Source organism: Oncorhynchus masou, chromosome 21 (genome assembly GCF_036934945.1).
Source record: "Oncorhynchus masou masou isolate Uvic2021 chromosome 21, UVic_Omas_1.1, whole genome shotgun sequence".
NCBI lineage: Eukaryota > Metazoa > Chordata > Actinopteri > Salmoniformes > Salmonidae > Oncorhynchus > Oncorhynchus masou.
The window spans coordinates 27,950,141-27,964,344 of record NC_088232.1 but is presented as its reverse complement, the minus strand read 5'-3'; the positions used below and the strand labels follow the sequence as shown (position 1 = coordinate 27,964,344).

The 14,204-nt window shown below is 46.5% G+C and overlaps 1 protein-coding gene across 1 annotated transcript in view; it reads left to right on the top strand.

Moving 5' to 3' along the window:
- The window catches only part of LOC135508050 (sprouty-related, EVH1 domain-containing protein 1-like), a 74,392-nt gene extending 60,188 nt beyond the window's left edge, over positions 1-14,204 (top strand). The window contains exons 3-6 of the mRNA XM_064927961.1: positions 2,062-2,230; positions 5,713-5,756; positions 12,822-12,986; positions 13,113-14,204. Coding sequence (XP_064784033.1) covers positions 2,062-2,230; positions 5,713-5,756; positions 12,822-12,986; positions 13,113-13,808 — 1,074 coding nt within the window. The 3' untranslated portion in view covers positions 13,809-14,204. The remainder of the gene's footprint in view (positions 1-2,061; positions 2,231-5,712; positions 5,757-12,821; positions 12,987-13,112) is intronic.

The window sequence follows — 14,204 nt, the reverse complement described above, 5'->3', positions numbered from 1 at the left end:
ATAGGTTCACCACTGTACTAACCTGTCACACACTGAAGGCCTATAGGTTCACCACTGTACTAACCTGTCACACACTGAAGGCCTATAGGTTCACCACTGTGCTAACCTGTCACACACTGAAGGCCTATAGGTTCACCACTGTGCTAACCTGTCACACACTGAAGGCCTATAGGTTCACCACTGTGCTAACCTGTCACACACTGAAGGCCTATAGGTTCACCACTGTGCCTAACCTGTCACACACTGAAGGCCTATAGGTTCACCACTGTGCCTAACCTGTCACACACTGAAGGCCTATAGGTTCACCACTGTACTAACCTGTCACACACTGAAGGCCTATAGGTTCACCACTGTGCTAACCTGTCACACACTGAAGGCCTATAGGTTCACCACTGTACTAACATGTTTACAATAGATATAAAGGCTGTTAACAATACTTTAAAGAAAGGAGTGTATATATTTGGCCTCGCAAAGTGATTTTATGTGCTTTCTGAATGGAAGCTGACCATTTTGATTTTTACTCCTCTGGTCTCTGGAAGAAATTACGAGTCCTCACTGTCCTACACAGAGACCAGACCGAGACCTGTCTCAAGTACTACAACACTGGTTATTGTCCTGCTGGAAGGTGAATTTGTCTCCCAGTGTCTGTTGGAAAGCAGACTGAACCAGGTCTTCCAGGATTTTGCCTCTGCTTAGCTCTATTCTGAATTTAAAAAACATTTAAAAAAAAAAAAAAAAATAACTCCCTAGGCTTCCGGATGACAAGTATACGCATACCATGCTGCAGCCACCACCATGCTTGAAAATATGAGGCGTGGTACTCAGTGATGTGTTGGATTTGCCCCCCCAAAAAAACATTTTATATTCAAGACATAAAGTAAATTTCTTTGACATATTTTTGTACTTCAGTGACTTATTGTAAACAGGATGTATGTTTTATACTGTACAGGCTTCTTTTCACTCTGTCATTTATTGTGGAGTAACTACAATGTTGTTGATCCATACTCAGTTGTCTCCTATCACAGCCATTCAACTCTTAACTGTTTTAAAATCACCATTTGCCTCATGGTGAAATCCCTGAGCGGTTTCCTTCCTCTCTGGCAACTAAGTTAGGAAGGATGCCTACATCTTTGTCGTGACTGGGTGTATTGATACACCATCCGAAGTGTAATTAGTAACTTCACCATGCTAAAAGGAATATTCAATGTGTGCTTTTTATTTTTTTACCCATCTACCAATAGGCAACGCCCTTTGAGGCATTGGAAAACCTCCCTGATCTTTGTGGTTGGATCTGTGTTTGAAATTCAATGCTCGACTGAGGGACCTTACAATGATCTGTATTGTGTGGGATACAGAGATGAGGTAGTCATCCCCGTTATGTGTTTTACACATTTATGAGGAGGGGGGGGGATGTCTAAAATGATTGTTGGACTTGTTTATATTTTTCCAAAGTTTCATAACCAGTGTCGGGACAGGACTGGGGCTTTTCTTTCGCCACTTGTTTGGTTTTTCGGTGTTGTATTTAAATGAGACAATTATACGTCTTAGGGTGAGGAGTAAGATGGAGGTTAATGTCTGTTCCTCAAAGGCTCCCTCGGACAGGGATAAATAACGAGGTTTCCACTTAGTGATTTTACACTCCTCTCAAGATGGATTTCTACATAAAGAGAGACTGCAAGATTCTGGCAATTCAAGACATTTTTCTACTAACCTCGAGTCAGGTGAACTTGTGGATACTGTTTTCTTTGCCCATGTGTGCAGTGTGATGGTAGAGGTTGTTTTGCAAGCCAATGCTAATTAGCGATAGCGCAATGACGAAGTCCACAGGTACCTGTGCAGTAGTATAAAACCTTAGAATCTCGCAGTATCCCTTTAACCATGAATGGCTTTGCTTATTGGGTATGTACATTATTTTGGGGTTTTCTGCTTCTGGAGAGAGCTCGACTAGATTGTGATCTGTGTGCTTCTGTATCGTAAAATTTTTTGCATTAAAGTTGTGGGACCAACGTTTTACTATCTGGGAACTTCAAGTCACTAACAGATTTTCGTCTGTGTGGTCAGGTTGTTCTGGAGTGTATTCTAAAGAAGGACCTGGTCTACAACAAGGTCAACCCCATATTCCACCATTGGAGGATCAACGACAAGAAGTTTGGCCTGACCTTCCAGAGTCCTGCCGATGCCAGGGCCTTTGATAGAGGGATCCGCAGGGCCATCGAGGACATCAACCAAGGTGGGTTAGGAAGAATCCCCGAGCTTTTGTCCACCTCAGTTCACTCCTTTCCTCTGACATTATGCATGTGTCTGTTTGTATGAATTAGTGTGTGTGTGTGAACGTGTAAATTTCTGCGTGTGATTCTATGTTTGTTTATATCTGGCGTGTAATGGTTGACCTGTTCTCCAGGTGGTTGATGCATAGCATTGATTAGCTGTGACAACTTCCCCTGCTCCCTGCTCACTCACCCATGATTGGCCCTCCTATCTTATCTTTGCCAGTTGTGGAGGAGATAAGGGCACCACTTCCTGTACAGACTGGCAGCCTAGACAGTTGAGTTAGAGGATAGGAGCAGTCTCAAAATTGCAGCAGTCTGAGTTTGGGCTTTAAGATAGGTGGAGTTTGGGCTTTAAGATAGGTGGAGTTTGGGCTTTAAGATAGGTGGAGTTTGGAATAGCGGAGTCCCCACTTCCAGAAGTTAGGTTGAAAATATCCCTAAAAAACGGTAACCACTTTCTACCGACTCCGCTGAGAGTGAGGCTTGCATTGTTAGAGATGGGTTGAGGATAGGCTAGGTTACCATGGTTGTTGATGTGCTGAACCTGGGATAGGCTAGATTAACATGGTTGTTAATGGGCAGGAGCTGGACTAGGCTAACCTGGTTGTTGCTAGGCCAACCTGGTTACAGATGGGCTGAGGCTTGTGTAGGCCGGGCTAAGTGTTTGGAGATGGGCAGAGGTTAATACAGCAGCTCGGGGCTCTGATAAGAGTTTCCAGTAGAGGTAGTGCCAGAGGTAGCAACGGCATCCAATTAGCAGGAGAGGCGCCAGCTCAGCAATCTGCCATCCAGCCTCCTGGCCTGTGTTACTCAAGACTCAAACCTGGCTTGGGCGCTATGGATACCTCCTCCACCTCCTGGCCCTGTAGACCTGGGGGGGAAACTGATGGGGTCTAACAACATGAAAAAGTGTCGCTAGCCTATACCAAAATGTGTATGTAACTCTAGCTCAAAATGTCTTAGGTACTGATAAACCAGTAGAAGTAACAGTCAATACTAGTGTATTAGCAGAAATATCATTGCTGTAAATTAACACACATGCCTATGGCTTTGGTCTTGTCAGGAATGGCTGTATAATAAGAGTGCTGCCTGGCTCCCAGTGCCTGTTCTACTCTGCTCCTCTCCTCCCTGTATCCTCTGTTGTGTTCTGTCTTCCTCTGTATTCCTCCAGTGTTGTGTAATGCCTCTCCTCCACACAGGCAGGTTCCTCTGTATTCCCGTTGCATCGCTCTGTTGCCGGACTGCAGTGTGTGTGTGTGTGTTTGAGTGTGTGTGTCTCAACCTTGCAGTCCTCTGTTGCCATGGCAACGGTGGGTACATGGTTCAGGCAGCTCCATGGCCCAGCACTGGCAGAGTCGTGCTGCAGAAAGTCTCTAACTCAATGTGCTACAGACAGACGTTTGGCCAAGCCATCCATGTAAATAAGAATTTGTTCTTAATAGACGTGCCTGGAAAAATAAAGGTTAGGGGAAAAATAACATTAACAATGGACAGAGACTGACACAAAGATACACGCACACTGTTGAATGCTTCCGCAGTTTGATTCTGCTACGTTTCCACCCGACAGTCTCCTTCTCTAAACTAGAGACGGAGAGACACGGATGCCTGGTTTCTCCTGCTGCTTGCCTGGCTTCTCCTGCTGCTTGCCTGGTTTGTTTTAAATGAGATCTTGGTGATCCTAATTAAGTGAACTGGGAGTCTTAAAAGAGCCTCTTGATGCCGTAGGTACAAACAGTTTCCTCTTCGTCCGTCCCAGTGGAAAGGAGCTAATCTCTGTTTTCTACACTACTGCCAACATTTAACTTTGGACAAATTTTCTTTCCCCCAACATTTCAATCAAAGCTTGTTTTTAGACATGTTGTTGTTAAGATTTGGGTTCAAGTTCAACAGTACTATTACTTACACTGAATGAATATATAAACGTATAAAGTGTTTCATGAGCTAAAATAAAAGATCCCAGAAATGTTCCATACACACAAAAAGCTTATTTCCCTCAATGTTGTGCACATATTTGTTTACATCCCTGTTATTGACCATTTTATCTTTTGCCAAGATAATTCATCCACCTGAAAGGTGTGGCATATCAAGAAGCTGATTAAACAGCATGATCATTACACAGGTGCACCTTTTGCTGGCGACAAAAAAGGCCACTCTAAAATGTGCAGTTTTTCACAACACAATGCCACAAATGTCTCAAGTTTCGAGTGACCGTGCAATTGACATGCTGACGGCAGGTATGTCCACCAGAGCTGTTGCCTGAGAATTTCATGTTCATTTCTCTACCGTAAGCCGCCTCCAACATCACTTTAGAGAATTTGGCAGTACGTCCAACTGGCCTCACAACTGCAGACCACGTATAACCACGCCAGCCCAGGACCTCCACATTCTGCTTCTTCACCTGCGGGATCTTGTGAGACCAGCCAACTTGACAGCTGATGGGGCTTGACAACTGTGGGGCTGGCACAAGCAAGTCATTTCTGTACAAACTGTCAAATTGTCTCAGGGAAGCTCATCTGCATGCTCAGTGTCCTCACCAGGGTTTTGACCTGACTGCAGTTAGGTGTCGTAACTGACTTCAGTGGACAAATTCTCACCTTCGATGGCCACTGGCACGCTGTAGAAGTGTGCTCTTCACGGATGAATCCCGGTATCATCTGTACCGGGCAGATGGCAGACCACGTGTATGGCGTTGTGTGGGCGAGCGGTTTTCTGATGTCAACGTTGTGAAACAAGTGCCCATGGTGGCGGTGGGGTTATGGTATGGGCAGGCATAAAACAATTGCATCTTCTCGATGGCAATTTGAATGCACATAGCAACTGTGACGAGATCCTGAGGCCCATTGTTGTGCCATTCATCCGCTGCCATCACGTCATGTTTAAGACGGCCCCATGTCTCAAGAATCTGTACACAATTCCTGGAAGCTGAAAATGGACATTCCGATTAATCGGTCGACCTCTAATCTGTATTCCCAGTCGTGAAATCCATAGATTATGAATGAATTTATTTCAATTGAAATTGTTACATGTTGCGATTTTATATTTTTGTTTAATGTAGTATTCTTATCATAAGTCTACTTTCTTCAAAATCGTCATGGCTTTTTATCCCCCACCCGAGTTGTACTTATACAAGAAGAGAGCAGATTTCATTAGGCCATGTGCCTTACTAACACAGAGTAGCTTTCATTTCCCCATTTAGCTGTGATGGTCAATGTAAGTCTGGGCCTACCATACTTCCCTCAATGGCTTCCCTCTTCCCATCTATCACCAGTGGCATGCTTGTGGGAATGTGTGACGTCTGGGGACATTTTAGGGACTTTTGGTATAAAGGGACGTGGTGACGTGGGGATGTACAGTATGTTATGTGAACTGTCTGTTGTGTCTGTGTAGCTACATGCTGGAATTCTTATTGAATTTCTGACTTTAATCCATCTTCTCTTTTCAGGCTGTCCTGCGTTTGGTGACTCAGACTCCCTGGATGGATTACAGGTGAGTCCAGGGACAAGGGTCCTCGTATATTCTCCATGGCTTTATTTGGTAGCACTACGGATTTCTGTCGGACTGACCTGACTTCCCACCAGTCTAGTGTAATTCAGTTCTGTTGCCTGGGCTTGATTCAAGGACGCAGAGCCGAGGTAAATCTGAGCAGTGGCTCAACACGACACTCTATCCCAGTACTGCTTCAGGCCCTTTGTCTTTTCCTCTGACAGTTGTCTTTAGGATATGGGTATGTTGTAACAGCCAGGGTCTTGCCTTCCCTTTGTCTTTTCCTCTGACAGTTGTCTTTAGGATATGGGTATGTTGTAACAGCCAGGGTCTTGCCTTCCCTTTGTCTTTTCCTCTGACAGTTGTCTTTAGGATATGGGTATGTTGTAACAGCCAGGGTCTTGCCTTCCCTTTGTCTTTTCCTCTGACAGTTGTCTTTAGGATATGGGTATGTTGTAACAGCCAGGGTCTTGCCTTCCCTTTCATTGCTGGGGAGTTGTGGAGTGTGCCCACGGCTTAGGTGTGCATATCTGTCACCCGGTCAAAAGTCAACATGGTACATTTCTCCAGTTTGTCTTTGTGGGTTATCTGAAACCACTCGTATTTCCTCATCTCTTGGTAGATTGAGCTGTGCTCAGGTGTAGTGTGTTGGTAAGTTGATAAAGGAGTTGGCTCTCTTTGTCCTCCTTAGTATGACCTTTTACAAGCTACTGGTACTGTTCGGCAGTGTAGATGGCAAAGTTTTCTCAATCTCATCAACAGTGAGTGAAGGTAAAGGCCTGCACACCCAAGCTGATTTTGCTTTAGATATGGAGCGCGCTGTAAAAACACCACTGCTCCTTGCTCAAGTTTTTGCTTATGAAACACCACAAGTAGACAAACCTATCAGATATGTGACACGAAAGGCCAATGTGTTGTATTTGTGGAAGTATACATGGCAAACTGAACCTCTTTACAAAAGGCATTGTTTCAGATGACCTGCTAAGCTAATGATTTAGTATCCCCTGCTGCTCTTTAATTCCCAGTATCTGGGGGTTTTGTGTCCACCAGTGACCTGGCGGCTGGGCTGCAATCACCTTTGACCCCACAGTATCTGACCTGATTCACAGCGTGGAGTAGAGAAGGTCAGAGGGCGTGAGAGGAACGAGAGGATCTGTTCCTGTGGAGAGCAGCTTCCTCTTTAAGAAATCAGCTGTACAGGAAGTCCAATGACAGCTGTTGCCAGGCAGCAAAGGAGCCGGCGGGCGGCCGGTGGGTGGGTGGGTGGGTGGGTGGGAGGAGCAGGGGGGTTCAGTAAGTGAGCAACCAAGGGTGTCGCCATGGTAATTTGGCATCAGAGTGTTGCGGTCTGAGACCTGGGAGAGGGCTACACGGGCGAGAAACTGTGAGGCTAGTCACACTCTCACACCAAGCCACGCAGCCAAAGAGATGGAGCTAACTAACACTTGACTCAAATGCCACCAGACGCTAGGCAAGCTTCCATTGACCCAGGTGTATTTGACAAAAGCAATGTCAAAAAAATAATTGTAATGTTTTTGCAGTATGTGTAATGGAAACGGCAGATACAGGAGAAACGTTCTAAAGATCTACAACATATTTATCCTTGCCGAATCATTTTGAAGGTACGCACGTGATGTCACCGCATAACTATAAAGCTCCACTCCAACATTTAATTCTGGCTACTGCTTGCAAAAACATTTTTTAGTATAACAATCATGTTTCTTTGCTGGACAAGGATTGTCCTGACTTTGAAGAATGCCTGAATTGCTTCTCCTTGCTTTTCTGGTTGGCTGGAAAGTTTCACCATCCAATTATTTCAGCTCTACAGGTGTGCAGGTTTCACCATGACATCGACTGTGGCGACACATTGGCACATGAGAATTATTAGAACATGTCAAATATTAGTATTTTATGCTGGCTTTCGCGGGCTACCTGAGACGTGAAACGGATAGGTGGAAGGGCAAGCAAGTTTGTTGCCAATTTATTAATGCGCAATTGACCTAAATAGCTAATGGAAGCACTTCAACCACTGCATTTTTATTTGGCACTAGTTTTGTCATTATTTTCTTTCCTACTGTTTTTATTTTTTTGTAGGTGTGACGTCATTACGTCCAGCTGTTTTCATCGACACGAGATGGTTGAATGGAAACCCACCCTAGCAGGCAATTGTCACATCTATTTTCTACGCAAACCTTTTAAAAGTTAAAAATAAATCACTGGACAAGTTACTGGAAACATATCTACTGTGTGACGTTAGCCTGCACCTCTTCATAACGGAACACGTTTTAGCCATCACTATGTGCTGTGCCCCATCCCAGAATTTAACTCGGACGGCGAGAACTGTGTGTGCGCAGACTAAGAAGGCCATAGAAATAAGTTGGGTTTTGTCCAGTTGAATTTCTTTGTCGAAACTCTGACATGAATTGATTTAGCTGAAAGTGACCATGTGCTGGAGCCCAGCCAAGATCCTTGAGACGAGTCACCTTGACACGGGAGGTAGGGCACGTTGACACGGGAGGTAGGGCACGTTGACACGGGAGGTAGGGCACGTTGACACGGGAGGTAGGGCACGTTGACACGGGAGGTAGGGCACGTTGACACGGGAGGTAGGGCACGTTGGAGGCTTGTTTGGCCTTTTATTGGATTTAGCCTAGTCACTCTCTGTATGAGCTTGACGGGACTTGTGTAACATGTTTGCCATGTAGAGCGTTTTAGGATGTCTGGTTTTCCCCTGATACTCTGAACATATGCAGACATCAATGGCCATCCAGGTCTCTTGGTATCTGGAACCTCTTAACCCCCAGTCCAGATGTGTGTGTGTGTGTGTGCGTGTGTGTAATGCTCGGCTCTGTATCTTGTGTGTGCCTGTGTGTGGTGTAGGGCCCTCATCAGCCCACATCCTGCCCTCCCTCACCCTGACACCTCACACCCACTGCCAGTCTCGCTCTCTCACACACACACACATGCACAGTCGACACTGTCAAAGGCTGACATACTGCAAAAATCCCCCCCCACACACACACTCTCATAGACATTCACACACTTCATTGACAAGATGCTGCTGTCCTTGACTTAGCCTTTGCAGAACCTTGTTTAGATGCAACATTTGACAGATTTATGAAGAAGAAGAAAAACACATCTACTGCATGACCTCAGCTGAGCGGGATGGATGAGCCTTTCCTTATCTCAAATGGATGTAGAAGATAGGACTTGTGGGAGATGTAGTTTGTGGTTGCAGAGATTTTGATGCAGCCAAGTATTTGAGAGGAGGTGGGGTGATATAGTTCAAGAGACATTAAAGAAGCAAACCCCAGTGGTGGGTGGTCAAACGGTGCATGTTTTAGTCCAAGTAAGGTAGTTTGGTTGAGGTAGAAAGCTTACTGAAGAGAAGCCCCCCGTAGAATCAGTGTAGAGCAGGGCTGAGCAGCGTTTACGAGGATTCATACTAGGAATGAGTCATCGTCTGTGACACTGAAGAACTCGTCATACACAATCCCACTCTCTCCCCCTCTGCTTCTCTCTCTAACACACATCTGAATGCTTTTTGCTTGGGAAGTTTCACAATGAAATACTGTGAACCGAGGAGCCAGATATTTCAGAGGTCGTCATGCAGATGCCTGGACCTGTGACTCCTTATGAGTCGCTGATTCAACACACCTGTGCCTTATGGGGTTTCCAGCGTGTGGAGCAGCCAAGCCCCTTCCCCCGTGTGGGTGCCTGGGAGGGTGGGAGCGCTTGAAGCTCTGATGTTGGTCCTGCGCCAGGTTGCTCCCCGCCATCTCCCCCCTCGACATCTCTGGGGTCAGATCAGAACCAGATTGGCCCCCACGCATGCCTTTGAATGGTGGGGCTCAGCCCAGTGCTTTAAAAGGAAGCCCAAATCTGGTTCCCATTTCACTCCCCTAAAACACACACACACACACACACACACAGCTGTCATCTGTCTTTTTAAGTTATGGGCTGCATTTCTCCAGCTGGAGCTGGTTTATGACATTCTCTCGGCAGACTCGTTGGCCGTGCTCTCTCTCTCTCACATACATGCATACATACATACATGCATACATACATACATACATGCATACATGCATACATACATACATGCATACATGCATACATACATACATACATGCATACATACATACATACATACATGCATACATACATACATGCATACATACATACATACATACATACATACATGCATACATACATGCATACATACATACATACATACATACATACATGCATACATGCATACATACATACATACATACATACATACATACATACATGCATACATACATATGCTCTCGTACACACACTTTTTTTATCCTGTTCTGTTCTTTCTCTTCTTTCTACTCCTCTTCTTGGTCTGTCCTTCCTGCTCAGACGTCTAACACACTGAGTGTGTGTGACACAGTATTTTAGCATTCAGAGAAGCAGAGAGGAAACAAGACGCACACACTTTGTTGAGAGTGAGAGGCATCTCTTAGCAACCACAGGACAGTAATTACTGTAACAGCAGCTGGGCGCAAACCAGATTTCCGCTGTGCGTTAAAACACTGGCGTGGGCTACTTTACACAGTGCACTGACTAACCAGCAGCCTCCTCCACACGCAGGGAGGGAGAGAGAGGGAGGGAGGGAGGGAGAGATGGACAAGTCTGGATGGAGCCAGGGAGTGTATGCTTATGTGTGTGAGAATATGTATCTTTGTGTAACTGCGTGTAAGGTTGCATATATATATATATATATATTATTGTGCGTGTGAGAATTTGTGTGCCTGTGTCTGCATGTGTGTACTGGCATGTGCACAGATGGGACACCATGCTTGTGTGAGTGCTGAAAAGTGCTGGCCATAAGGCCTCTCTCTGTCATGGCTGCTTATCCATCTCCTCTCCTCCATGCCTTTCTGCCTCTCCTGCTGGGATTGGGCTCATACTCCATTGTCACCTAACAGGTGTCTGTCTGAACATGTATGAATGTATTTGGTGTGTGTATGTTACATAGTTATTAACAGTATTTGTCATTTTCAGTTGACTAGGAGCTGTCTGTGGATGATGCCGTTAATACCTTCTGAGACAAAAAGGACACATTTAGCCTTAAAGAGGAGGGAATGTTTTACGTTTTAATTTAGCAGACGCACTTATCCACAGTGACTTACAGTAGTGAGTGCATATATTTTGGTACTGGTCCCCCTGTGGAGGTTGAACCCACAACCCTGGCGTTGCAAGCGCCGTGCTCTACCTACTGAGCCACACGGGACTGCGGAACTGGCTACAGGGTTAAAAGTGGCTATGTGTTTATCAGGCCCATGTTTGTAGATCTCACAGCAATAAAAATGCCTGTGGGAACACATGGGCGGCTGATAGGAACTCTGAGTTCTCAACAGACGGTGCTTGAGTCATCTCAGGCAGAAGCACAGGGAGAAATGTGGGCTCTGGCTGCCACCTGGTGGACAAATGTTGGAATTCATATAGTTATCAGTGGCACCTGTAGCAAATGTGAGTCAGTGTTACACTTCTTATTTAGAAGTATAATAAAGACGCCTTGTATAAGTTGGAATTAGATGTGTTGAATATAAACTCAGCAAAAAAAGAAACGTCCTCTCACTGTCAACTGTGTTTATTTTCAGCAAACTTAACGTGTAATTATTTGTATGAACATAAGATTCAACAACTGAGACATAAACTGAACATGTTCCACAGACATGTGACTAGCAGAAATGGAATCGTGTCCCTGAACAAAGGGGGGGTCGAAATCAAAAGTAAAAGTCAGTATCTGGTGTGGCCACCAGCTGCATTAAGTATTGCAGTGCATCCCCTCCTTATGGGCTGCACCAGATTTGCCAGTTCTTGCTGTGAGATGTTACCCCATTCTTCCACCAAGGCATCTCTGGGGGGGAATGGCTCTAGTCCTCACCCTCTGATCCAACAGGTCCCAGATGTGCTCAATGGGATTGAGATCCGGGCTCTTCTCTGGCCATGTCAGAACACTGACATTCCTGTTTCGGAGGAAATCACGCACAGAACGAGCAGTATGTCTGGTGGCATTGTCATGCTGGAGGGCCATGTCAGGATAAGCCTGCAGGAAGGGAACCACATAGTGTTGAGATTGGCTGTAAAGACAACAAGCTCAGTCCGATGATGCTGTGACACACCGCCCCAGACCATGACGGACCCTCCACCTCCAAATTGATCTCGCTCCAGAGTACAGGCCTAGGTGTAACGCTCATTCCTCCGATAATAAACGCGAATCCGACCATCACCCCTGGTGAGACAAAACTGCGACTCCTCATCGGTGAAGAGCACTTTTTGCCAGTCCTGTCTGGTCCAGCGTTGGTGGGTTTGTGCCCATAGGCAACATTGTTGCCGGTGATGTCTGCTGAGGACCTGCCTTACAACAGGCCTACAAGCCCTCAGTCCAGTCTCTCTCAGCCTATTGTGAACAGTCTGAGCACTGATGGAGGGATTGTGTGTTCCTGGTGTACCTCGGCAGTTGTTGTTGCCATCCTGTACCTGTCCCGCAAGTGTGATGTTCGAATGTACCGATCCTGTGCAGGTGTTGTTATACGTGGTCTGCCACTGCGAGGACAATCCGTCCGTCTGTTCGTCAATCCGTCTGTCTGTCCATCCTGTCTCCCTGTAGCAATTTCTTGCCCTGGCCACATTTGCAGTCCTCGTGCCTCCTTGCAGCATACCTGAGGCACATTCACGCTGATGAGCAGGGACCCTGGGCATTTTTCTTTTGTTTTTCAGAGTCAGTAGAATGGCCTCTTTTAGTGTCCCATGTTTTCATATCTGTGACCTTAATTGCCTACCGTCTGTAAGCTGTTAGTGTCTTAACGACCGCTCCATAGGTGCATGTTCATTCATTGTTTATGGTTCATTGAATAAGCATGGGAAACAGTGTTTAAACCCTTTACAATGAAGATCTGTGAAGTTATTTGGATTTTTACGAATTATCTTTGAAAGACAGGGTCCTGAAAAGGGGACGTTTCTTTTTTTGCTGAGTTTCGAAGTTGATAATTGTGGCCGACGTCTGACTGGTTGTGTGTGGTTGTGTTGCAGCCCCTGTGTGAGGAGCCACCCTCCATCTGTACACCCATGAAGGAGCCCTTCTCCCCCCTGAGTGTCCACAGTGTGGTGTCCACAGAGCCCTGCCGAGGCTGCTATGTCCGCGCTCAGCCTTTTGACGAGTTCCCCTCCAGCAACCGGCGCTACCTGCCTCCTCAGGTCAGTATCAAACGTCTCTAGACTTACTCTATATTATTGTATATCATTCGCCCTTTATCACTGATGGAGATTAAACCTAGTTAAGTATACTATTTCTGAAAATACTATAATAACTGTCTCCACTAGGTCTCCTTCAAGTCGACGCGCCACGTGAGCTTTCACATGGACGAGGAGGAGATCGTTAGGATCAACCCTCGTAAGGACGTTCTGATCCGCGGTTACGAGGACTACCGCCACCCCTTCATGTGGAAGCATGATGTGGAGCGAGAGGACTCTGACTTCCCCGCCTCCTTCCACAAACTGGACACCAAGAAGTGTGAGTACCTCTTCCCCGAGGGGCCGGGCATGGAGTCCCACTCGGGCCCTGGGAGTATGGGTATGGACACAGGGCGAGGGCTGGGTAAAGACTCCTCCATCAAGACCCAGCCCTCGCCGCTGCTCAAGTCCAAAAAAGGGCGGCGGCGGCGGGAGGATGGTGAGCGTTCACGCTGTATCTACTGTCGGGAAATGTTCAATCATGAGGACAACCGGCGGGGCCAGTGCCAGGACGCTCCAGACCCCATCAAGCAGTGCATCTATAAAGTCAGCTGCATGCTGTGTGCTGAGAGCATGCTGTACCACTGCATGTCCGACTCTGAGGGAGACTTCTCGGACCCGTGCTCGTGTGACACGGCCGATGAGCAGTTCTGCCTGCGCTGGCTGGCCCTGACGGCACTGTCCTTCATCGCTCCCTGTATGTGCTGCTACCTGCCGCTGAGAGCCTGCCACCACTGTGGGGAGGCCTGCCGATGCTGCGGGGGCAAGCACAAGGCCGCCGGGTGACCTGACTGAACTCTGACTCCCCCTCACCCGGGACGACCTACCCACAACACAGCTAGCTAACACAGGAAAGCGGAAGCTTGTTTTTCCATTCACCTCTCAAAGGGGGGTGACATGTTGTTATAGACCCCTGGCTCTGGATGTCTTTTGGAGATGTTTGTGTCCTCCGACGCAGAGAGCAACGGAAGACCGACCTCGTGCTTTACGGGGCTCTGAGTGTGAAGTTAAGTTCAGGAGCTGAACGCGAGGAGAAGGCATTGTGATTAACAGACATGGTGATATTACTAAACACACACTCACACTCGTACATAATACACACAGGCAGGCCACCATGTCAGACTCTCTCTAGAAGTAATGTGTAACTTTATGAAGGAATAACAAATGACGACAAAAAGAAAA